Source organism: Bubalus bubalis, chromosome 15, assembly GCF_019923935.1.
Source record: "Bubalus bubalis isolate 160015118507 breed Murrah chromosome 15, NDDB_SH_1, whole genome shotgun sequence".
NCBI lineage: Eukaryota > Metazoa > Chordata > Mammalia > Artiodactyla > Bovidae > Bubalus > Bubalus bubalis.
In genome coordinates, this window is record NC_059171.1 from 810,033 (window position 1) to 836,593 (window position 26,561).

At 50.1% G+C, this 26,561-nt stretch overlaps 1 protein-coding gene across 4 annotated transcripts in view; it reads right to left on the reverse strand.

Moving 5' to 3' along the window:
* Nucleotides 1–26,561, reverse strand: part of DEPTOR (DEP domain containing MTOR interacting protein) — a 159,965-nt gene that overhangs the window by 8,142 nt on the left and 125,262 nt on the right. For 2 of the 4 annotated variants that reach the window (XM_025264943.3, XM_025264944.3), the window contains exon 9: nt 10,069–10,359. The exons of 1 other annotated variant lie outside the window; for it this stretch is intronic. In XM_025264943.3, coding sequence (XP_025120728.1) covers nt 10,123–10,359 — 237 coding nt within the window. In that variant the 3' untranslated portion in view covers nt 10,069–10,122. Of the gene's footprint in view, nt 1–10,068; nt 10,360–26,561 lie in introns of those variants that run through there. One more of the 4 variants, XM_025264940.3, reaches the window with a different exon arrangement.

Below are 26,561 nucleotides of genomic sequence, written 5' to 3' on the forward strand. Positions count from 1 at the left end.
GGTTCAAACCCTGGTCAGGGAACCAGATGCCACATTCTGCAACTACAGGTTCTGCACGCAGGAACAAAGGTTCTGCACGTGGGAACAAAGACTGCAGGTCCTGTGTGCCCCTGCTGGGACTCAGTGCAGCTAAATAAGTAAAGAAACAAATATTTTTTTAAAAAATTCCAGATTCTGGCCTCTTTGGAAGAGTCTGAAGATCTAACCACACCAGACGTGGATGGCCGCTGGAACCTGCTCCATAGTGGCTGTCCCTTTTAATGGTCATGTTCTCTCATTTGCTGTGGTCCTCAACACTTCCTGTGTTTCTCACACCTAGCTGAGAGGTGTTTCAGATCTGTGATCCCTGATCTGGGGCCACCAGAGAGAAAGAGATAAGGAGAGGCGGGCTAGGTGCTTGAAAACTAAAGTGAAAGTGTTAGTCGCTCAGTTCTGTCTGACTTCTTGTACCCACATGGACTGTAGCCCACCAGGCTCCCTGTCCATGGGATTCTCCAGGCAAGGTAGCGGTTCCTTTCTCCAGGGGATCTTCCCCACCCATCGATCAAACCCGGGTCTCCTGCGTTGCAGGCAGACAGAAGGACGCTTTTACCACCTGAGCCACCAAGGAAGCGCTAAACAGTCTGGGTTCCCTCAAATGTCTTGTGATGTTGATGTTGTTTAGCTTCTTCCAACTTCATAAGAAGGTTTTTATTCAGTTAAGGTTGACTTGCTTCTTCTGTCACTTAAAATCCTCAACGATATAGAAATTTAGACATTTATTTCATTTTTTCCCCTTGAATGAGGAAAAAAAATAAAAAGCCTTTTAAACATGTATCCTGCTTATCTTCAAGGTAGTATTTTTAGAGTCAGGCTGTTGGAAAGACGTCATCTCTCCCTAAGTGGTCCCAACAGGTGCTGTGGTTCCAGAGGGTCCAATGTCCTGTTACTAAAAATGTGCAAAAGGATCCAGAAAGGCAGGTATTGCCACGCAATGTATTTGGTTTTAATGAACTTCAAACTAGCGTCTCTGGTACACTATGTTCTGAAAATCAACACACGTGACAAGTAACAGTAGAAACCACACGGCGCAGGCGAGATGGCTCCTCTACTAACGTGAGACAGCGCAAACCCGCAGCACGTGCGCAGACCTCTGAACAGACCGGCCTGGGCGCCCAGCGCCTCCCGCGGGCTCAGAGCGCTTTACATGCCCCCCAGGCAGTTACCAACACTCAAGTGAGGCTTACAATTATCTTTATCAGATCGGTTTTCAAAGCTTTGATGGCAATGGCCTCGTTTCCACAGTTCACTGAAAAGAGCTCCTTCCTAAGCGCCTGTAGCTGCCCTGAACTCGTCTCCTGCAAGGAGCACACCTTCACTTTCTTTACCTTTTGTTTTTACTTTAAAAGTTACTTTAACATTTACTTTAAAATTAATATAATTGCTTATATTAGTTTCAGGTGTGCCACCGTAGTGACTCGATAGTTTTATACGGATGGCCCTCTCGAGTTACCGTCTGCTGCCATACAGTCAGCACAGGATTTTTCACCATGTTCCCTACACCGCACACTTAGTCCTAATTTTTGGCTAGAAGTGGGTACCTCTTAGCCCTCTCCCCCTAGTTCATGTGCCCCTGTTTTCATCTCAATGGTGCTTTGGTTTTGTTTCTCTTTAAAAAACCAAAAAACAGTTTACTAATTAAAAAACAAAGCAGTATACCAGCTGTATTAGAGAAGTTTGCAGAAATGAAAAAGCTACTCATAATTCAAGTGAATATAACTACTTACTATTTTTGCTATTACCTTCAAGTTCTTGTCTTCCCATATATATCTTTTACCTTCACTTTATAAAGAAGGGAAATGGAAGACATCATCCCTAATGAGCAAACTCTGAGAGAAGGTGAAGGACAGGGAGGCCTGGCGTGCTGCAGTGCATGGGGTCGCAAAGAGTTGGACACGCCTGAGCAAACGAACTACACCATCCTTAATGAAGACGAGGAATAAAGCCTCCCCAAGTCTTGGGTACGTGATGTCTCTGAGCAGCAGGGCAGTGCAGAGAGGTTCTGAAAACCGGAGTCGGTCGGGTAGGAGGTAACAAGAAGAAGAGGCAGGACTCGGACACCTCGGGCTGAGGTCAGGCTGGATAAACACTGAGGCTGCGCCCCAGGCTTCCTCCCGAGAAGGAGCCAAACCCAGGAAGCAACCTCGCCTCTAATCCCCCTGCCCCGTGCTGGCGGTCGGATGCTAGCCGCTAGCCTCTGAACAGCCAGGGTGCACTTGGGGCTGTACAGCTGCCCAGTAGTCCTTGTATGGCTGGGCCCATCACAATCACCTGAGTGCTTCATGCAGACTAGGGGTGAGGTGGAGGAGACACACCGCACGCGAGATTACCTCGGTGTCCTCTCTCCACCCGGGAAACCTGTATCCACCAGGCACTGGGATCCCTGCCACGGAAACTCTCCTACGGAAGCCACTCTCGGCTGTTCTTTTTTTCTTTCTCATCTTGAAAAAGAAGGAAGGCTTGGAAGGGAAGGCTGCTTCAGGCTTTTCCCGAAAATAATAAAACACTGAGCAAGACAGAGACCCAGACGGATACAGAAAAGAATCAGGGAGAGCTGAGTCCCAGTGAGTAGGAAATGGAAGCCTGTCCAATCAAAGGAGACAGAAAGCAGAACCAAGGTGTGATGGGCAGGCTAACACTGAATTTCCCAATCAAGCAGAATCCTCAGATGTGTCTAGAGATCACCCTAATCGAGCTCCTACAAAACGTAGAATTCCTCTCTACAAACCCCACCAGGCATCCCAGCTACCCTACTAGAACGTTCCTTGTGACAGGAAGTACGCTGATTAGTGAAGAAGCTTATTTTGAGGCAGTTACATGTTAGAAGTTTCAGCTACAAACTCAGTCTACATTATTTAAGCCAACGTGTAGAAAACTGTTTGTTGGTCTGCTTCTGGCTGTGCTGGGGCTTGGCTGTTCCGACATGTGGGGTCCTCCCCGAGTGGGCAGCGGATCCAGGCTCCCTGCATTGGCGAGTGGGTGCTCGACCACTGGACCGCCGGGAAGTGCCTGTTTGAGGCATTTTTGCTGTTCAGTTGCCTAAGTGAAAATCCCATCCCAAGATAAAACAGCGGCTTTCAAGCTGTACTGCAAATATAAGTCACCTTTCAAGGGCTTGCTGAAAATGTGAATTGTCAGATCTTATCACCAACTCGCGGAGAAGGCAATGGCACCCCACTTCAGTACTCTTGCCTGGAAAATCCTGTGGATGGAGGAACCTGGTAGGCTGCAGTCCATGGGGTCGCTAAGAGTCGGACACGACTGAGCGACTTCACTTTCACTTTTCACTTTCATGCATTGGAGAAGGAAATGGCAACCCACTCCAGTGTTCTTGCCTGGAGAATCCCAGGGACGGTGGAGCCTGATGGGCTGCTGTCTATGGGGTTGCACAGAGTCGGACATGACTGAATCGACTTAGCAGCAGCAGCAGCAGCAGCATCACTGACTCAATGGACATGAGTTTGAGTAAGCTCCAGGAGTTGGTGAAGGATGGGGAGGCCTGGCATGCTGCAGCCCATAGGGTCACAAAGAGTCAGACACGACTGAGCGACTGAACTGAACTGAATACATTCTACAGCTCTGAGAATCAACAACCCCAAATACAAGAGGAGGGCTGACATTTCAGATGTTACTGTACTTACTGCTTGCCTGCAATCTCTTTCATTTTTAAAATTTTTACTTTTCCAAAATATTTATTGATTTATTTGGCTGTACCAGGTCTTAGTGGTGGCATGTGGGAGCTAGTTCCCCGACCAGGGATCGAACCCGGGAGCCCTGCATTGGGAGTGTGGAGTCTTAGCCAGTAGACCACCAGGGAAGTTCCTATTTCATCCATAAAGCCAAATTTTGCTATCTTCTAAACTTTAAAATGAGGGCTTCCCTTGTGGCTCAGATGGTAGTCTGCCTGCAATGCGGGAGACCCGGGTTCAATCCCTGGGTTGGGAAGGTCCCCTGGAGAAGGACATGGTAACCCACTCCAGTGTTCTTGCCTGGAAAATCCCATGGTCGGAGGAGCCTGGTGGGCTATAGTGCATGGGGTTGCAAAGAGTCTGACATGACTGAGCAACTTCACTTTCTTTCTTTCTTAGACTTCAAAATGAATAATAACAATGTATGACATGCTCAAGCTGAGATCTATTGTCAGAGATAATATCCAAGTTGCTCAAAATGCAATACCCCAAACCACCACACCACCATTATGTCAGCACACACACAGTTACAGCCACACGCGAGCCCCGGTGTCAAGAGTCACTGTGGCAAATACACACCACGGCCAAGCCTGCCGAGGACGAAGCCGAGGACGAAGCTGAGGCTCTTTCACAGCCAAGGTATCCAAACCAGAGGGCGGCTGAGGGGGGCCAGATTAAGGAAGTCATGAATAGATTAGGAAACACTGGAAAGCTGTTGAAAGTTTAGAAAGAAGAAAACTATGCTTTAATGGTTGCTATTTCTTTACTGACGCATGCTCAGCAGTGGCCGACCTCCTGTGACCCTACTGAGTACAGCCCCAGCCCCCGCCCACGGGACCCTCCGGGAAGAACACTGCAGTGCGTTGCCACTTCCTTCTCAAGGGGATTTCTCCCACCCACCCAGAGATCAAACCCATGTCTCCTGCGTCTCCTGCATTAGCAGGCAGGACGGAGGGCCTGGTGGGCTGCAGTCCATGGGGTCGCTAAGAGTCGGACACGACTGGGCGACTTCACTTTCCCTTTCTTTACCACTAGCGCCAGAAAGTTCTTTAAACTCTGCTCCAAATTATTGCACCATGGCTTCCATAACCTAACGTACAAGACGGTGAAAGCAACAGCATCAGTATTTAATAGAGCACCGTCTCTTAATGGGTGATTTTAAGTTTCTTTCCTTTTTTTATCCATACCTGGAAAGTCCAGCCATTTGATCCGTACGCCTGGATCACTTCTCAGGGTGCGGCTTGCCAGTCCACATGGGCAGCATTCTAATGGCTGACAGGACCACCTAACATTTTCCCAAAGTTCTTTACATGCTTGTATACTGAAGCCCCAGGCTACCTTGTCCCCTGAGTGATGATCAGTTTCCCCCAAATGGCCCCTGATACCCACGGAAACACACCTCGATGTGGTATCTAAGCACCTCTCACACACAAGTCTCTTAAGGACAATGATTTGATTTTTCATTCCAGCATCTTTGAAAAATGGAATAATGCTCACTTCATCATCATCAGGGAAATGATAAGGAAAATGGTAAGGGGGCAGTTTTACTCTTTTAAGTATAACACAGGGACCTGGATGGTGGTCCAGTGGCTAAGACTCTACACTTCTGAGGCAGGGGGTCGGGCTCCGACTCCTGGTCAAAGAACCGGATCCCACCTGTCACAGCTAAGAGTCTGCACGCTGCAACTGAAGACCCCGCACGCCGCAACGAAAACTGAAAACTCACGTGCCACGACTAAGACCCGGCACAGCCAGATGAGTAAATAAAATAAATACTGAAATAAAAAAAGCATAAATCAGACTAATCTTTACAACTGGGCTAGACCTATCAGGTCTCATGATCCTCAACCAAAGTTTAAATAACCACATTTATTCATAACTCTTCTGCTAGAGTGAGGTGAACAGTGATGATTCCTGGGTGCAGATTTTAAAGATTTCCAGAGGAAGGACTCAAGGTGAATAAAGGATTGCATAATGACCCTTGGTAACAACGCTGCATATAACTCAGCCAGAAAACCTCCCAAGCCACACCATTTGCCATGGCGACTACATCACCTAATCTGTGCCTTTAACTGACGTTCCCTTTTTGTTACTGCGAACTTTGCTTCCCAATGGAGACAAGCCAGCAGAAGGCTCAGGAGCGCCTGTCTTCTGTAGGTGGGTGAGGATGTTGGTATCAGGTATCAACACAGCACGGGGGTTGCCATGTTCAATGTGAGGCACCCTTCAGTCATCTATAAAGTTCAGCTTATTCGCATAAAAAGAAAAAATCCTAAAACGTGTGTCTCTGGGATCTGCTCTTTCTCTCCTTCCTTCCTGCCTGCCCAGTGAGGATTTCCCCAAGGGGGCTCCCAGGGGGCACAGTGGTAGAGTCAGCCTGCAGCGCAGGAGACCCAGGTGTGATCCCTTGGTTGGGAAGATCCCTGGGACTAGAAGTGGCAACTCACTCCACAGACAGAGGAGCCTGGAGGGCTACAGTCCATGGGGTCGCAAAGAGTCAGACATGACTGAGAGACTATACACACATGCAAATTAAGCACGGGGCAAAGGAGAAAGCCCTGGATTAGCAGTCAGGAGATAAAGTCTCGTCTTTGCTTTGCACCCAGAGAGCTGAATCATTCTGAACATGCTACGTCACTTCTCCAAGCATTAGTTCTTCATTTGATCAATTGGGCTGGCTGGGAAAAAATGTATATTATTATATGAGACTTTACAGCATCTTTCAGCTCTAGTATGAGAAAAAATACCTGCTTGGGAGCTCCCTGGTTGCCTAACGGTTAGGATTCCGGGTTTTCACTGCTGTAGCTCAGGTTCGATCCCTAGTTGGGGAACTGAGATCCTGCAAGCCATGTGGCGCAGTCAAAAAATTTAAAGAAAAAGAAAAAATGACTCCTCTTCATTAGTGATCAAACAAGTATTGAACAACTGTTATAGCAACTTTGGTTTCCTGGTTGCTTAGGTGCTAAGAACTAGGCCAGGAGTTTGCTTACATGACATTTGCAAGGGAGACACGATTTTTAGACATGAAGTTGAGAAGAGTACAAAAGAAGGAGTGTAGGAGGAGGTGCTCTCACGTACTTAAGCGTTCTCAACACGTAAATAACAGCAACTGCTGCTGCCGCCGCTAAGTCGCGTCAGTCGTGTTCGACTCTGTGCGACCCCATAGACGGCAGCCCGCCAGGCTCCCCTGTCCCTGGGATGCTCCAGGCAAGAACACTGGAGTGGCTTGCCATTTCCTTCTCCAATGCATGAAAGGGAAAAGTCAAAGTGAAGTCTCTCAGTCGTGCCTGACTCTTAGCGACCCCATGGACTGCAGCCCACCAGGCTCCTCCGTCCATGGGATTTTCCAGGCGAAATAACAGCAACGGCAGAGGTCTAAAAGACATACTACAGGGACTTTCCTCGAGGTCTAGGGTTAAGACTCTGCTTTCCAGCAGGGGGCGTGGGTTCGATCTCCGGTCGGGGAAGCCGGTCGGGGAACTAAGATGCGACAGGCGTGAGGCCAACAACGGCAACAAGATGCGTTACAGTCATGGTGCAGATTATCCCTCTTCACTTTCAGTGAAGGGCAGGGCGACTGGCCTCACCAAGTGTCACATGCGTGCATAACCTATGCTCCAGCCGTCCACTTCCGTCCCCAATTGCCGTCCACTGCCGTCCCCAATATGAAGACTGCAGAACGATAAAGTTACACAAATTTCAGAAGCAGACAACTAATCCATGATCTCAGAATTCCTGGGTAGCAGTTTCACTAGTGATGTGCTTTGTAATACAGTTTGAGATGTACATGAATAATTTGTACACTTTCTATACAGTACAATCAATTTTTTAAACTCTTTTTATAATTTACAAGTTCAGCCAAGCTACAAATTCTCTGAGTTATACTTTACTCAGCTGTAAAATGGGGATTGTACTTATTATGGGGATCAAACCTGATGAGGTACTAAGCCCAGTGTTTAATAGCAGTGAAGCTAAATAAATGTTCTCTCTGTCCCTCTTCCTGTACAACCTCTCCCTCCGAAAGAGCCCCGTGGATGCAGACTGTTGAAACAGAGTCATACCATCACACAGGTCCACAGGTGGGAAGCCAGCTGGGTTCTGGTTTGGGAAACAGAAATAGATGTCAAGTTGCAGTTTTTCATTCATATCAGAAATTTAAACATACTTATTTTAAATGGAGAAATTTAAATAGGAAGGATACATTAGGAGGTTGGGATTAATGTATACACGCTACTGTATAAAAAACAGACAACCAAAAAGGATGAGCCGTGTGACATGTGTACGAGACTCGACTCAATATTTTGTAATAACCTATAAGGGAAGAGAATCTGAAGAAGAATATCATACACATTTATTTTCTGAATTGCTGACTCAGTGATAGGTATTTGCTGTGCTGAACGCCTGAAACTAACATGCTATTGTAAACCAGCTATACTTCAATAAAAGAAAGAAAAATTTTAAAAAGAAAAACATAAAAAACCCCACAGGGTGATCAGAGAAAAAGTTTCCCAATCCAACAGAACTCCATAAGGATAAAGAATCCATAAGCCACAGTAAATAATCAGCATAATTTTAAAGTAAGCAGAACAGTGGGATTCAGTTAGAAGAATCTCTGCTCCTGTCCCTAAGATATTCACTTTAAAAAAGTCGCTTCAGAACTGAAGTAGTCACACAGCATTTAACTACACTCAGGGATGGTCCTTGGACAGAGCTCTCGAGACATAAGCTGCGTCGAGACGGCAGTTACGCCTATTGCGTGAGTCCTTCCACCCACAGCTTTATGTTTGTAAACGCTCAGGTTCAACAAGGGTACTACTCAGGAGTTTTGGACATTCCTGGAGGAAGTAAGTTGTGTGTCTATGCTTATTGCGTAATAGCTCTGACAGAGCAACACTGCTCCTGGAAAAAAAGAAAGAAAACTTGCAGCTGTAGGTTCAGTTCCATAAATCTCTCCACCAAGTATGCAGCTGGCTGGACAGTGGCTGGCGTGGGAGGAGGCAGAGGTCCGGCTCTCGGACAAACACAGGAGCTGCTCTCCAGAGAATTCCAGCCTTCCCCTGCGCTCGGAGCCTTTTCAGAGGCTATGCGGCTCTGCGGTGTCCCCGGAGAGCAGACTCCACAATTAGCCCTGAAGGAACACCAACGTGTGCAAGAACAACCTTCTTCCACAATACAACAAGGACAACAACAAAAACCAGTAAAGAACTTCTGTTGCCAACGGAAAAACTCAAAGTGCTGGCTGGTTTCAGAAAGAGTCTGCTCCCTTCCAGCCCAGAGCAGTCAAAGGTGTGTTTCAGACCCAGGCCAGCCTTGGTCCACTCTGCTCAGTTGCGGGGGGTGGAGGTGGTCGTGACGCCCTGGTGGGGATTCGGCCGTGAGGAGCTCGCGGTCAGTCCAGAGAGCCTGGGCTCCCAAAGTCAGGATGAACGTGTGCCTTCCTGGCCATGCTCTGAGACGCGGGCCAGGCTGGCAGAGGATCTGTGGTCCACACTGGCAGTTCCGTCACCCCCCACAGGCAACTCATGACTGCATGGGGACCGCGTCCAAGGGCTGCTTGAGCTAAAGACAGCACGCTTCTGGCCCGGTGGTTTGCCCAGGTTCAGGGAACTGAACAGAAGCAATGCAGGCGCCGATAACCCCCGGACTCCCTGGACGTCCTGCTCTGCTGGAGGAGTCTGACACCCGGGAGCCTTCACACGGCAGGAGATATGCCGTGATGACACCCCCGCTCCTCCCACACACAGCTGGCGGCCCCGTGGATGCAGGAAGCTCCCTAGAATTCCCCCTCTTTGCAGACTGGGCCTTCCACCAGCGGGAGACACGCTCTGACCACAAGCATTCGCTCCCACAGGAGCTGACGGCCAAAGCAAAGAAGCTCCAGGTCACACTTCCTCGCTGACCCTGAATTCTTTCCTCCACAAGAAACCTTTACTCAATTAGCAGTTTACCCTTAGAATTTCTGTCGTTCGCTATTTGACACCCAGAAATTATGCTTTTTTTCTGAATTATACTAAAATGTAAAATTAATATACCCAGGATGTTCAAATTCAATGAGATACAGAAGACAGTAATGTTGTTCATAAGGTTATTCATGTTTTTGTGCAGAAACATGCATTACAAATTTGTTTTCACAAATGCAATATGTTTTTCATATATTTTCTAAATTAATTTGTTTTTAATTGGAGGATAATGGCTTTACAATGTTGTGTTGGCCTCTGCCGTATCAGCGTGTATCAGCCACAGCGATGCACATGTCCCCTCTGTCTTGCGCCTCCCTCCCACCCCATCCCACCCCACAGGTGTTTTCATATATTATTTTAATCACAAGGCGGGGTCTGCTGTGCATTGATGGTATTTTCTAGCATGTACGATTGAGTCTAGTCTTCTGTTTGTTTTAAATATTTTCACTAGGCCGGCTGCACAGCTTGCCAGCTCCCAGTCCCCACCAAGGGTCCAGCTCGGGCCCGTGCACCGGGGTGTGGGCTCCTCCGCGCTGGGCGACCAGGGGCTCCCAAGTGAGGCGGGTCTCGTTCCTCCACACTTCCTCAGGAGCGCTGCTGCTCCTGTGTGTGTGCGCACGTGTGTGTGCACTCTGTACAGATACACAGGCCACTGTCGAGCTGGTAGTGTTCTGACGGGAAAAGTAAAAGGATTATAAACAGGACTAAGCATGGAGCAACCTCCTGAGGGGCAGGATATCCGGGACCCAGACCCTTAGACAGTCTTAGAGAAGGCTAAGGGGAGCAGAGCTCCCAGGGAGCAGAGCGGAGCCCCTTCCTGACTCCACCAGCGGCCAGGGCCGTGCTCAGGACCCAGCAATCCGTGCGCAGAGAAGAGGCTGCCGATTGGCCTCCCCAGACCGTCTCAGCTCAGGGACTTGCGCCGAAGGGTCAGGAGAGCTCCACACCAACGCGGCGCTGGGCTGGGGCAGGAAAGCCGGCCACCTCCCGGCTCCCGCCGTCCAGCGGCAAAGAGAGGGCACGGCCCGGCGTGTGACACTCCGGGGCAGGTCCACTTCGGAAGCCTCACACACAGACCCAGAGAATGTGTGGATTTGAAGACTGGGCATCCCTCCAATATCTCCATTCCCAGAGAAATGCCTAACCCCTGGCAGAGCTGATAACACATTTTGCCAAGATTAGCCAGATGGACGAGCTGAAGAGCAGAAAGGAGAACAATGCCAATTGACGCGAAGAGCACCATGATATGATGGGAAGATTAAGGGCCCTGGAGCCAGGCAGACCTGGGGGAATCTGGCTTTTCATTCTGTCACTGATTTGCACAAGCAGAGGCTGTGAGTCACTCTTTCAGCCTCGACTGTAAGACACAGCTAATCTGCAGCTCGTAGGGCTGTGTGACGAAGACGACAGGAGACGACACGCGTTAGGCAACGGGTGTAGCGCCAGTCTGAGCCCAGCAGAGACGGGCTCCTCCTTCCCACCAGGCCCAGAGGACATACCAGACATAGTCGCATTAAGCAGTCTGCCCTCCCGGTCAGCTCTCATGAATGTTTACTTCTAAGGCTAATCCACTGGATTCTTAGCCAGGACCAAACTCTTCTTACTAAGCCTGTATGTAAGAAAGTGATTATAGGCTAACCCTGAAAAGCTGACTTCCATTCTGGGCATTCAAAAATGCTTCCAGGAACATTTTCCAGATGGTCATATTCAGCCTGGTCATATTGCTTCTTTCACGAAGTAGCCAAAATAAGCTAGGTCGTGTAGACAGCTCGAGTTTGCCAGAACCAGTTCTCTTAGAAGTTTGGAGAGAGAAGACCAAACCGAGGACTCCTACTTTAAACACTTCATCCATTCTGGGCCCTGGCCTCAAGGAGCCAGAGGGAAGCAGACAGAGCGGGTTTCTGCTCACAGAGACAACGGTGAAAGCAACCTCATTCTAGATTATGCAACTCAATTCCACACACAACAGCCAGTACCGCAGGCAGAGAAGCAGCTACCCCTCGTGAGGGTACCTCGTTCTCCTTCACTGGATGGATCTCACGTTTATTCTCCCCCTCCCCCCCTCATACTTGTACCAGGAACATTCTGAGGCCACTTATTAGGAAGGGCATACATATAAACCAGGGAACAGAGCTACGCAGTGGCAACTCGGCCAAGCAAGAAGTCCATTTCCCAGAGTCCCTCTCTAAGGCAGCCTCGGAGTCGAGTCAGCACGGGAGAAATGTGCGTAGCATCTGGAAGGTAGGTGTACAAGCCGGCATGGCTCACAGCTGCCCTGGTGACAGAGGCCCGCAGAGACGCCGTGGAGTGCAGCCCGCCCCACCCTATGTGGCCCCGGACCTGGGTCCTGCAGTCCTGCCCCCGGCTGAGGAGAGCGGCTTCAACCCCACCGGCCGTGAAATCATACACACGAGGACACCCCAGCGTGTCCAGCTGTCTGCTACCCCACAGACCATACAGTCCATGTTGTTCTCCAGGTCCGAGTACTGGAGTGGGGAGCTGCTCCCTTCTCCAGGGCATCTTCCCCACCCAGGGTCCCGCATAGTCCTCCAGGGATTTCTTCTCCAGCCTCCCCAATAATCCCATTCCAGAACCTTCAGGAAAGAAAGCTGGAGTCATCCAACCAGAAATGACAATTTGGGAACCATAAACAACGGAGGGACTTACTGAGTGCCCAGGGAGAAGGAAATGAGTAGTAGGGAGAAGTTATTAACACACACGCAGCGACGTTAACGGGATTACAGCTTGCTCTAGGTTGCCCTTGAGGTGAGAGATGAACGCAGAAGGGCTGGCAGCTTCTACCTTGCCCAGGCGCCCCAACCACCAGCCTGTATCTATCTGCTCTATCCACTGCCAGCCCAACAAGAAGGACTCTCTTGCCCACCACCAGACCCTCTAAAAGAAGCGTCAAACAGGAACAGTCACACAGGCTTGAGACAGAGGATGAGCGAGTCAGAGCTCGGGTTCCAGCAGCGGAAATCTGACAGAGACATAAAGATGGAAGCTGACTGGCCAGACAGGACTGAAAGATCTGAGGATGGAAGCTGAGGACTGAGAGAAGAGGCAGGTTTAAGGCAAAGGCGAGCAAGGACTCAGAGGCACAGCTATGCGGATGAGACACGGAGAAACTGGTGCTGGCCTCCAGATGAGACGGAACATGCCCCAGGGCGCTGAGTGTGTGGGGCGAGGACTCACACTGGGGGTCAGGACACAGAGCCGGTGAATGGCGCAGTGGGGGCGGGCGTGGACTCCGGACTGCAGAACGGAGCGCCCGGGACTTCCCTGCCAGTCCTAAGGTTAAGGCTCCATGCTCCACGGTGGGGCCGGGTTCCATCCCTGGTCGGGGAACTAGGGTCTCAGATGCTGCAACCAGAGATCCCACGTCTGCAAAGAAGAGCTGGTGCAGACATACACACTAAAAAACAAACAAAAAACCCAAAATGGAATACCTAGTTACAGACACGTATTTTTTCCCAGCTCTCTCTGTGTATATATCCCACCTCCACACGATCAGAAGCTCCGAGAGAGGGAGTGACAGACTTTCCGAGTCTGAGAGGCACCACGCCAGGCCACACAGCTCTGGGTTCCAGCTGACACGGAAGGGGGTGGCCCACAGCCCCTCGGGGCTTCCCAGGTGGCACCAGTGGTAAAGAACCCGCCTGCCAATGCAGGTGACATAAGAGACCGGGTTTGATCCCTGCATTGGGAAGATCCCCTGGAGGAGGGCACGGCCACCTACTCCAGTATTCTTGCTGGAGAATCCCATGGACAGAGGGGCCTGGTGGGCTACAGTCCATGGGGTCACAAAGAATCGGACATGACTGAGCGACTTAGCACACAAAGAACAGTTGGTACCCTGCCCCCTGACCTCTCCAAGGCAGCAGGCGGTCATGCCACCTCTGGGCCCACAAAGATGAGGTCTGTGCCTGGCCCTGATTATTCTGGAACTTGAGCTCATCGGCCCAGCTGTGGGTTCATGCAGGCCAGAGCGCAGTGCAGTTGGCCACTGTGGCCCCACCGAGGTCCAGCAGCTGGTCACACGCGGCCCCAGACAAAGGCAGCTTTCTCTCTCGTCTGGGGTGGGGAGGGCTCTGGGGGCCTCCTGGGCAGATGGCTGGCCTTCCCCGCCCCCCAGCAAGACAGCCGCATCTCAACGCCTGCCCTGGGAGCTTTTCCCCACTCAGCAGAAGCTGCAGCCAAATCTGGGTGGCTGCAGGCCTAGCATGAAGGAGGAGCGGGAAAGAAACAGTTTCTCCTTGGCAGAGAAAAATCCACGTTTTAAACTGAAATACCCGACGCGTATTTGAATTCATAAGAAATCAACCTCCTTAAACTTGCCTCAGTACATTTTCCTTCTCTTTTAAAAAAACTTCTGCCGTTCAAAGAGAACAGGACACAGTGGAATCTTCCCAGGCTGCGGGACCACAGCTGTGCCCTGGCAGCTCTGTGGCAGCCTCGTCATCCAAAGGGGCTGGAAGCGCATCCTGGAAGCCCAGCCCTCCTCTGGGACGTGGGGCAGAGCTGTGTCTGAGGCTGGCTCTGGGGAGCCGGGCTTCTGGAATGCCACGAGGCCCAGCTGCAACGATTCAAAGCTGCTGCGCTGGTCGCAGACGTCACGGGGGCTCGGGCACACGGTCAGGGGGCTGGGGGCTGCCGTCCGGCTTCGTGAGAAGTGTGACATCATGAGTCAAATATGCTTGGAACCAATGCGCGGCGAGGAGACACCTCCGTGCCGAGCGCACACCACACACGCGCCTCTGCAGTGTCTCAGAGAGAAGCCACGGAACCCCGCCTTCCGCCTGAACCTGAGGCACGGAGCCCGCACAGCCTCTCTTCCGAGCACCGGAAGGATGAGGCAGCGCTGAGCGCATCCTTTAAGGGTCTGGGTGGTGCGCCTCACTCGGCAGCTGCACGGGGAAATCACCTGTGAGTTTCTGAAAAGTGCTGATGTCCCAGCCTCGCCCCAGACCAGGGAGTCCCTACCTCTGGATATTGTTGTCGGGGTTTCCAGGTGATTCTGAGGGACGCTGAAAGCTGAGGAACAGTGGTCTGGGCATTCACTCAAGGACTTGCGTGTTCCTGCTTATGCTCGTTTCAAACAAGAGGATTAGACAGAAGTCCAGTCCCCCAGCTGGAATTCACGGATGAGAAGAGCTGGAACTCACTCTGTACTTGGCCCGCAACAACTTAACTTGGGTCTTTGATTTTCTAACATGTAAAATGGAGTTAATAGTACTTGCTCAGCTCTGGTTCAGGAAGTTGTGAGAAATGTAATATTCTTTGACCTATGTTTAACCAAAGCAAAGCATTTTCATTATTACTATTAAAAACAGTTGAACATAATATAAACTCAAAAGAGGCCAGACCATATTAATTACTGAAATGACTATCATGGCGGGGGTGGAGCAGAGACGGGATGGAAATAATGCAAACTGGGTTTCCCCAGGGCAGGCCAGGCGTGAAGCTGCTCGCTCGCGCTCGCTCTCACACACACACACACACACACACACAATTTCACAGCACAGTCAGGCATGCTCAGAGCCTAGTTCTGGTTATCTTCCTTAAGCCTGCCTAAGTCACTTCACTTCTGTGGATTTGACTGTCCTTACCTGTAAAATGAGGTTAGACCAGGAGATTTAGATCCTGGGGTCCAAAGGTAGATGATCCATAAACCGCGCTAAACTGCACAGCTGTGATCCCGTCTCCCACTTTCTGTCTCTCTCACACACACACACACACACACAGCCCTTTTTTTCCAGGAAAAATGCCCACAGCTGTCACTCCTTTCTCAAAGAGGCACATGACCCGTACATAATGTTAAGAACCAGTGGAATCTTTTCAGCTCTAAGTTTCTGATTACTGGTAGTGGAAATAACACTTCTATTGGTGTTATTCAAAAGACATTTTTATATGGGTGAACTTCAAACACATTTATAAATCTACCCTGGATGACAGCCAAGAATAACATCTAGCCAATGACCATTAAACGCTGTCAACAGCTTCTTCCCCCAGAAGTCAAACTAGTTTGAAAGCGATGTCGAAAACCCAGCAAGGTCTACTCTGGCCCAGAGAGGCCTGCAGGGACCAGAGCCACCCGGGTCCCTGCCAACCCGGAGGCCTTCTGAAGGTCCGCTCTCTGGTTCCACGGGGAGGATGTGTGTGCACAGCTGAATGACAAACGGAGCAAGAAACGGATCCTTAGGGCAAAGGCAGACAGATCTAAAGACAGGGCTCAGCCAGAATGAGGACCGAACCAGTGCCAGACAGACAGACAGTGGAGGGAAGCAGGTGCCGAAGCGCTGAGTGGAGCAAGGTTTCTGACGGTGCCTAGTATGGGCGCTGCGTGAGGCTCCTGACAATTACATCGTCAGGAGGATCTATGCTTGTCTATCACGGGACACTAAGGTTCATTCATGCTCTCAGCCTTCCAACCAGCAGAACATACTCGTTCCGGAGCCCAGCTTATATTGTCATATTACAGCCTAAAATGAACTGCTTTGGGCCACTCGAATCCCTGGGATACACAAAGCTCGGAGACACGGACACATTCTTTCCAGTTTTCAAAGCTCAAGCCTGTACTGTCAAGCCTTTTATTCATTTGAATTTCTTAGCTCACAAGAATGCCCTCCATCACGGTCATGCTCTTGGAGGACACAGTTTCACAACAAGAGCCAGGGCGGCGCCAACCCAAACTCAGTATTATCCTCTGTCCACAGGAGCAGCTAAATCCCTAAGACACAGTAAGGGCATTTTTGGCTTATTTTTTCTCTTGATATAATCAGTTCCACACATTTACAATAACAGTTCCAAAGCACAGGGCCCAGAGCCAGGCACGCCTGAATCACACACAAATCTTAACCTCAGGCAAAGTTCTTAACCCTCTGAACCACAGTTTTTTCCCATCTGTAAAAATGGAGACAATACCTCTGTCCAGAATTGCTGTTTTCAGTGATAAAGCAGAGATAACGTAGCACGGTTCTCATCACGTACTATCACTCGACCAATGTGGCTTTAATTGATCTTAGAAGTGTTTTCACTAGTTCTCCATTGTATCTCCTGAAAGGACCGGACGGGTGCCCCAAAATGTTAAATGGAAAGGCTACCGTTTTATACAACTGCATTCAGTGCCATCTGCCTCTTTATCTGAAATAACTAATACATTGTCTGGACATCCATTTTAAAATTCATTTAGAAGACAAACATGGGCACCAACTCTGTACCAGGCCAGACGCCCGTGATTTTCGTATGAATTATATGGCGCTGCTGGTCTGCAGGACACCTTATATTTGTCTCTCTGCTTTAGAATATTAATTACAGAGCTTCGGGAACGGACTCCCAATTATTTATTTGACCATGAATAAATGGAATCATTAACTGAGATTTTAAAAATAACGATGAGCACTGTTAGGTGTCACGTGGTGGGTGGCAGGCGTTAGAGTGAAGTCCCACTGTCTGCCTGCCGCTCTAAGCTTTTTTAGTCTAGTAAAGCGGTGATGCTGCCCGAAGTAGACTCTCCACTGTCTCTACCCACAGAAGTTAATTCATTGACTCAACAAACGCTCAATGCGCATGTAGCAAAAAAAAAAAAAAGGTTAGCTATTATCCCTGCCACAGAGCACGTGTCCTGGAAGGGATCAAAGAAAACACAAACATATCTGTGAAGGAAATAAGCAGGGAGCTCTGAGAGCGGTGAGGGCTCTGGCTCACACTGTCGGTCTGGTTCAACTCACTTCATTCCGTCTACTCTTTCTCTCGCCCTAGGAAAGGTAGAAGACGAAACACTCAAATTCCCAGCCCCCTCTGAAGTGGCTGAACAGTACAATCTCAGCCAATGAGATGTGGGCAGAAATGCTACGAAAACTTCCCTTCCTAGGACTTCCCTGGTGGTCTGGTGGTTGAGACCACATGTCCCCTGCAGAGGGTGCAGGCCTGAGCCCTGACTGGGGAACCTAGATCCCACGTGCCGAGCAGTGAGACACAAACAAGTGAAAAAAGGCTTCCCAGCCGAACTAAAGAGGAGGAAGCGTGTAAAGTGAGGTGTCGAAGACAAGGAGCCTTGAAACAGCAAATGCAAGCTTGCCTGGTGGCTCGGCTGGTAAAGAATCCGCCTGCAATGCGGGAAACCTGGGTTTGATCTCTGGGTTCGGAAGATCCCCTGGAGAAGGGAAAGGCTACCTACTCCAGTGTTCTGGCCTGAAGAATCCCATGGACAGTATAGTCCATGGGGTCACAAAGAGTCGGACACAACTGAGCGACTTTCACTTTATGGAGAGAAAGCAACCACTGGCTTGAGGAACTAAAATGTGGTGATGGAGATGAGCAAAGAGGAAGGAGGCCAGGAGAGAAGGTCTGAAAGACAAGCAGAGGTCAGATCACCTGAGCCCGGGAGGCCAAAGTGACCCTCTGAGAGTTTACCTGATCCCAACATGGAACCAACCAAGGCTGTCAAGCAGGGGAGCGGCAGGACCTGGCTGGCTTGGTTGCTGGGCGGAGAATGAATGACGAGACTGCGAGAGTGGGTGTAAGTGGGCCTCCCTGCGGGTCCAGGGTTGGGAGGCTGCCCGCCAGTGCAGGGGACTCAGGTCTGACCCCTGGTCCAGGAAGACCCCATGAGCGTCAAGCCCACACGCCACAACTCCTGGGGCTCCATGCCCTGGGGCCCGTGCTGTGACAAGAGCCGCCACCGGAACGCAAAGCTCAGGACTGCAGCTACAGAAAAGCCCCTGCTCGCCGCAGCTATAGAAAGTCTGTGTGCAGCAACCCAGCGCAGCCGAAACTTTGAAAAAAAATTTTTTTTAATGTCAAGAAAAAAAGAGTAGGTGTAAGGAGACCAGTTAGAGCCACAGTAGTCCTGGTGAGAGGAGACAGTGGTTTGGATTTGGGAAAATAAAGAAAAAAGAGGCATCTGAGATACATTTTGGAAGCATCTGGAATTGGAGGGAAAAGAAAAAGGCAAGCATGACTTCTAGATTTCTGGCCTCAGCAGCTGGGTGGACGGTAACGATGTTCACTGAGATGGAAGAGACTGGAGGAGGAACAGGAATGTGGAAAACAAAGCATTCAATCAACTCAACATCCGTGATTCCCGTTCCAGGGGCCCGAGCCTCTGCCAAATGAACGTCCTCCTGACTTGGCTCCCATCATCTCCCTCTCCCTCACAGGCCCTCCCGGGAGACCTGCAAGCTGTAACTGCCATACCAACAATCGTTGACTTGATCTGGCAGGAAAAAACTGATGGGTAGAAGTAAGAGACTCTAAAATTAAAGGCTAAAGGGCAGGCTCAGCACATGACTTTGCAACCTTAAGCATGGAATTCTGAAAATGAATGAAACGTGCAAACTTACAAAAATGTGTATTTGAGACCTCAAGTCTTGCTCCCAGTCATGTTCCCACCAAACAGACACACCACAGCTTGTAATTAAATATCTGAGTGAAGAATTACCATCTGCCTTTTCTCTGGACCTAAAGTTCCACAAGCACAGGGGCCTCGCTTGTTCTGCTACCAGAGGACCCACAGGGCACCACGTGCATCAGGCACGCAGATTCACCGTCTCAGGCTCTCGAGGCTGGCAGTGTGGGATCACGGTGACGCGGGGCCATGCACTTTCTCCTGCTCTATAGGAGACCCTCCTTCTGGGGGCTGGGAGTGTGGGATCATGGTGCCCGCAGAGACACATGCTTTCTCCTGTGCTACAGGAGACCCTCCTTCTGGGGGCTGGGAGTGTGAGGTCACGGTGCCTGTGGGGCCATGCACTTTCTCCTGCTCTGTAGGAGACCCTCCTTCTGGGGGCTGGGAGTGTGGGATCATGGTGCCCACAGGGCCACGGGCTTTCTCCTGCTCTGTAGGAGACCCTCCATCTGGAAGCTGGGAGTGTGGGATCATGGTGCCCGCAGGGCCACGGGCTTTCTCCTGCTCTGTAGGAGACCCTCCTTCTGGGGGCTGGGAGTGTGGGATCATGGTGCCCACAGGGCCACGGGCTTTCTCCTGCTCTATAGGAGCCTCCCTGCACCCTCCAGCATCCAATGTTTGCTGGCAATCCTCGGCGTGTAGATACATCCCTCGCCATCACGTGGCCATCTTCTCCACATGTACTTCACATTATCTTTCTTCTGTGTGGATCTATGTCCAAATAGCCCCTTTTAATAAGTAAACCAGTCAAATTGGATGAAGGCCTAATGAGCTCATCTTAACTTGATTACCTCTTTCAAGATCCTATGTCCAAATAAAGTCACATTCTTAGGTACTGAGAGTTAGGACTTCAATATATCTTTTCTTTCGGGACCAGGACACACTTGAATCCATCAGAGTCACCCAGAGTAAATGCAACATCTCCCAGATTCCCTTGCAGCTAAGTGCGGCCATTTGTGGTCATGTTCTAGTCAGTGGGATATAAACAGGAGCAGTGCGTGCAGCTTCTCGGAAGTATCTTGAAGGGAGGAATAGTGCCCTTCTGCTTCCCTTCTTACTTTATGGAGAGCTGGAACGTAAGCCTAATGGCTGGAGTGACAGCAGCCATCCTAGACCCTGAGGTGGGGCTGCGAATGGAAAGTGAACAAAGTGAAAGCACAGACCACAGCGACATATCTCGGTCTTGAACCAACTTTCTTTCAACTTTCATGTGGCAAAGAAATACTAATCTTAACCACTGTTTCCAAGATTTCACATAGCTCATAAAGGAAGCTAACTGTAACTGATATACCACCTTAAACTGTGGAATCTTCTGTACGTCACACATTTGCAGAGACAGGAAAGACATTACTATATTTATCTTTACTTCCCATGACACTTGGATTGGTCATGGGTAAATCCAGGAGTATAGCTTTGTAAAAGGATGTCCAGCCTTGGTTGGAACAGCTTCGAATTTCTAGCAGATTTAGGTCAGTCTGGGGAGGTCCCTGACTTTACACCTGGAGGCAGGCTTGGGTTTACCTGATTTTAAAGAGACCTGCAGAGGGCTGACGGGAGCTGGCCTCACACTATGTAGTTAGGACCCAGAAAAATTGGCTTCCCTCGTACTCAGCTGGTAAAGAATCCGCCTGCAGTGCAGGAGATCTGGGTTTGATCCCTGGGTTGGGAGCATGGCAACCCATTCCAGTATTCTTGCCTGGAGAATTCCAAGGACAGAGGAGCCAGAGGGCTACAGTCTGTGGGGTCACAAAGAGTGGGACATGACTGAGCGACTGAGCACAGCACACAACACACAGAAAGACTGAGTTCCTATCTATCTGTTAAGGACTGAGGGGTTCCAGGCTGTGCATGTCTCAGCAGTTGCCCTTCTGTTTCCTGGGACAGAGAGCAAAGAAAGCCAGTGTGAGGGCTTCCCAAGTGGGGCGGTAGATAAGAATCCATCTGCCAACGCAGAGGTCGTGGGTTTGGTCCCTGGTCTGGGAAGACTCCACACACCATAGAGCGTCACAGCTGCTGAAGCCCATGCACCTCAAGCCTGCTCTCCACACAAGAGGAGCCCTGCAAGGAGGCTTCACGCTGCCACACAGTAACCCTGCTCGCTGCAACCAGAAAAAGCCAGCACACAGCCACGAAGACCCAGAACAACCAAAAACAAATAAGTAAGCAGCATAAACAAGAAGCCAGCACTGGATCCCACAGCAGACCGACTCGGGAACAGCTCAGGACCACACTGAGATACTTCCAAACTTTGCCATCTTTGGTTTCTAAAAGATTCCTTTTTCCACAGTTGCGAATAAAAGTGCTTAGGTTCACCTCAATGTAAAAAAAGCTTGTGTGTGTGTGTTAGCCACTCAGTTGTGTCCAACTCTTTTGAGACCCCATGGACTGTAGCCCACCAAGCTCCTCTGTTCATGGGATTCTCCAGGCGGGAATACTGCAGTGGGTTACCATTCCCTCCTCCAGGGGATCTTCCCAACCCAGATTAACAAAAAACAAAAACAAACCCACTGATACAAACATAGCCAGCGGTGGGACTGGAATTTGATGTAATGCCAGTAACCGCTTATTTTCAGATGCACCTTTAATAAACTCTGAAATCGGGTCACATCTTATGTCCTATACATCTTATATTTGATGAAATACGTTACCTGATGCTCACGAAACAGCTATCATGTGACAGGCAAGGGGCTTGATACTTTATACACATTTCTTACTCATTCTCACAGTCACACCATCAAGCAATCAACACTGCGATTTTAAGATGAGAAACGGAGATTTAGCGTTTCTAAGACAGTGACAGAATTATAATCGCATGCTGCAGTATGGCAGAAACATGTGATCACATCGATTCTGTTTCCCATGATATCCTATTTTGGCTACTGTTTTGTTATTTTGTGTTATGTGTTTGTAAACATAAAGTTACTTAAGCAAGAGTCAGCCAGAAGACACAGAATAGCACAAAGATTCTAACAAGCAATATAATACATGAGGCCTACAAACAGTTACTCTTCACTACGAGCTGCGGTGCGGCCGCGCTTCATTTAAGTGCGACCATTAAAGTGTCGTGTTGAAGGTGAAGAATTTAAGCGGGGAGGGGCAAGATAGGGGTAGGGGATTAAAAGGTACAAACTGCCATGTATAAAATAAATAGACCAGGACCTCCCTGGTGGTGCAGTGACTGAGACTCCATGCTCCCAGTTCCGGGGCCTGGGTTCGATCCCTGGTCAGGGAACTAGCTCCCACATGCTGCAACCAGGTGTCCAAACTCCACAAGTAAAGATCCTGCAGGCCCCTGCAAGCCCTAACGAAGACGGACCATCCTGCAGGCAGCAGTCAAGACTCGGCACAGCCAAATAAATAAAGATTAAAAATAAATAAACAAGCTACAAGGATCTATAGTACAACACAGGGAAAACAGCCAATATTTTGTAACAACTATAAATGGAGTATAACCTTTAACAATTGTTTTTTAAGTGAATTAATTTTTAGCAGCACTGGGTCTTCACTGCTTTCTCTAGTTTCAGCAAGCGGGGGCTACTCTTCCTTGAGGGGTGAGGGCTTCTCCTCGCCGAGGCAGACAGAGCACGGGCCTCAGGAGTCGCAGCACAAGCTTTGTGGCATGTGGAAGCTTCCCTGACCAGGGGCCAAACCTGAGTCCCCTGCAATGGCAGGTGGATTCTTATCCACTGAGTCACTGGGAAAGTCCTAAAAATTGTTAACCACTATGCTGTACATCTGAAACTTAAATAATACTGCCCATCAATGATAACTCAATGAAAAAAAAAAAAAAGAAAGGTGTTCAGGCTTAGAGTGTGTTATCCTGGGTCCTATGGAAGGGGTGAAGTTGGGACTCAAACATCTTGTGTCTGACACCCAAGCTGTGCACTCCCATGACCCAGTGCCAGACACAAGCAAGAAATCTGAGCCCTCGGTGAACACAGGATGGACCACAGGATGAAGGCGATGTGATCGATCAGATGAAAGGAGGGAGAAGGCAGACAGGACTTCTGGGAATCTTCTCGGGGATTTTTTCAAAATTAATTTCTATTGGAGTATAGTTGTTTTATGATGTTATATTAGATTCTTGCTGTACAGCAAAGTGAGTCAGTCATAGGTATACATATATCCCCTCTTTTTTAAAATTAAATTTTATTTACTTTTAATTGAAGGATAATTACAATACTGTGTGGGTTTCTGCCATACATTAACATGGATCAGCCACAGGTACACATACGTCCCCTCCCCCTGAGCCTGCATGATTCCCTTTTTATACGTCCTTCCATTTAGTGACCACGGAGCACTGAGCTCCCTGTGCTGTAAGGAAGTTCTCCTTAGCTATCTATTTACACGCAGCGTGTACGTGTGTCAGTCTCTGCAAGGTTTCTGAAAGGCTGGGATAGGCTCGCCGGGTGACGTGCGTTCAGAAAGGACCTTGCAGCCTCAGGACGCAGCAGAGTGCGCCCTTCTGGGGGCTTCCCAGGTGAAGGGGCCGCCTGCTGACGAGGAGAGGTTCCTGGGTCGGGAGCCGCCCCGGAGGAGGGCGCGGCGACCCGTGCAGGGTCCTCCCGGAGAGCCCCGTGGGCAGGGGGGCCTGGGGCTGCAGCCCACGGGGTCCAGAGTCGGACACGGCTGAGCGCCTCAGCACGCGCTCACGCGGGTTTCTAGGCGAGCCTAGGCCAGAAACACGGGGGGCGTGGGAGGAGCCGGCAGAATTCTCGGGTCACAAGGAAAACTGGAGCCCCGGGAAGCGGGAAGGACCCCGGACTGTAGAGAGCCTCGGACCCGCCCCACGAGCCGGGGAGCCGCTCGAGACGGCGCAGTCAGGCCTCGGGCGGGCGGCAGCCGCCTCTCCGGACCCAGAGGAGGCTCCACACGGGCCTCAGTCAAGAGAGCAGAGGCCCGGGCAGGCCTGGAGTCTGCCCGACGCTAAAGCCTGCACTGGTCTCTGCAGACGGAACGGGACGGTGGCCGCCTCTGCCGGGAGGCGGCTGACTGGGAAGAGGCCACCGGGCCCCGCGAGGCCGGGAACGCTCCGTGCGGACGGCAGCCACGCAGGTGTGCACGTTCGACGGCTCTCCAAACCCTATACTTACAGGCTGTGTCTTCTGTCACACGAAAGTTATGACTCAATTCAAAATCCAGCTTTATAAGTCTCTTAACCTTCCCCCCTCCAACTCACGCATTTTCACTGGGGGTGACCTAGTTCCCAAAGGGGAAAAAACTACCTCCTGGAGCGTAAAACCCAGGCTTCCGCTTTTTATGTATGAAGCACACGCATTCATATTCGTACGTACAGAGAGTCCATAAACAGGTCTACAGCTATCTGTGGTATCTACATTTTACGGAGAGAGATGATTAAGAGGAAAATGTCTGTAAAATGCTCCTTAAGAGGAAGATAATAAAAAGACGGCTGACAGATACCGCTCTAGCTCACAACCACCATTCCTCCCAAACGCCCTTCACCACGCAGGCAGGGCTCAGCTGCGCCCTTTCCTTCCACGCAACTGTGTCCCATCCTGTCTTCACTTGTTTCACACCGGAGCACAGCTACTGAGAACGCTGGGACAGTTTCAGGCAGACAGCACAGGGACTCAGCTGCGCACGTCCACGTATCCTCTCCCCCAGATTCCACTCCCATCCCGGCTGCCACGTGACCCTGAGCAGGGTTCCCAGTGCGTACAGTAGGTCTCGCCCACGTTAAATGCAGCAGCGTGTACACATCCACCGCAAACTCCCAGACTGTCCTTCCCCCCGCTCCTGCCCCCGGCAACGGCTCCACTCTGAGTTTCTTCTTTATGGAATAAACTCTCCATGTGTGTATCTGTACACACACCTGCACATCTGAACACACTGCAACCATGGGCACAGTGTGTGCACGCGTGTGCACACAACGCACAGATATACTTAGGTCTACTTGATTTCTACCCATTCTTAGTGTGAGTGTAATTTTTTCTGGCCATGCCACAGGGCGTGTGGGTTCTTAGTTCCCCAAGCAGGGATCGAACCCGTGCCCACTTCACTGGAAGCGGCCTTAACTGCTGGACCTCCACGGAGCCCCAGTCTCCACCCATCCTTTAGGTCTCAGCTCAAGCACCCTCCCCTGGGGACGTGCGCCTTGTCGTGCCCCGCTGGCCCCCAGAGGAAAGACGGGCTCTCTGTTTCTCCCTGTACCTCTGTTTATAGGCTCCGGAGGGGAGTTCTGGGGTGACGGTCTCTCTCCCTCTCCAGACCATAAATCCCAGCGAGGCCTGACATGATGGCACGCGGCCAAGAAAGACGAACTGAACACAGAACTGCAGAGCTGCCCTGTCTTCTCCAGGGTGGGCAGGGAGGGCAGGGAGCAGAAAGGAGGTCGGAGCTGAGGCCCCAAGGAGCAGGCTCCCCACAGCCAGAGCCGCAGACTCTCCCGCCCACCAGGCCCGGGTGAGCAAAGGACTGGCCTTTCTGCTCCCGGTTGGCTGAGCACAGCCGTGCCCCAAGAGGAGAGCACAGCCCAGTGCACCCGCACGCACGGCCTTCCAGTGCTCAACTGCAAAGGAGCCACTTTTAAACCTCACGGTATGCAGCTTTCTTCACACGTGTTGACTGTCATCCCACCATTTGCTACTCCAGTGCCCAAACAGTCTTGGCAAATTAATTAGGAATTTCGGAGGCCAACTTGGCTTCTCTTGGTTAGGAGGAAAATTCCATGAAATATTCGGGCTTTGTGGCCATGGGGAGGAAAGACCAAAAAAGCAGGATTTTGACATTTTTCTTCTATATGAGAAATGGGAATTTTTGAAAGGAGGAAAAAAAGAACACAATGACCACTAATTCCTTACTGTGACTCAGATGGTTCTGTCTCCATATAAACACACAAAGAAACAAACAAACAGTGAAAAGAGGCCCCATACATCCACATCCATCAATTCACACCAGCAGGAAATAGGAGGAGAAGCCAGGAGTCTTGGAATCCCTGTGAGAGCTGGCACGAGGCTGCTTGAACACTTGAATACCATTTCTCACAGGATTTAATTATTCCCACCAGGAAAAAAGAAAAAAAACTTTCCAGAAAAGAGCAAGGATATCTTTTGTTTCTTATTTGTAAATATGGCTCAAATTCCTTCACAGTCTGAAGGCTGAATGGTTTGCTCAGATAAGTGTTTGATTAAACTAGCAGACGTGCATTTTTTTTTTACGCCTTTCACTTGGATGACCCCGCAAGATCTAGTCCTGACCTAGGTGAGGGGCTGGTGCCAAGAATAAGAATTATTTACTTGACCTTCTGCAAGCAAAGGCAGGTGGACATGTGACCACCTCAACAACTCACCTTGAACTGAATACAAATTCTCCACACAAGACACAGGAAAGGTAATGAACCACCGAGCAGCTCACAGCAGGGTTGAGGTTTTATTGGATAATATCATCTCCCACTTCCTGGGTGGCTCAGATGGTAAAGAAGCCGCCTGCAACGCACGGGACCTG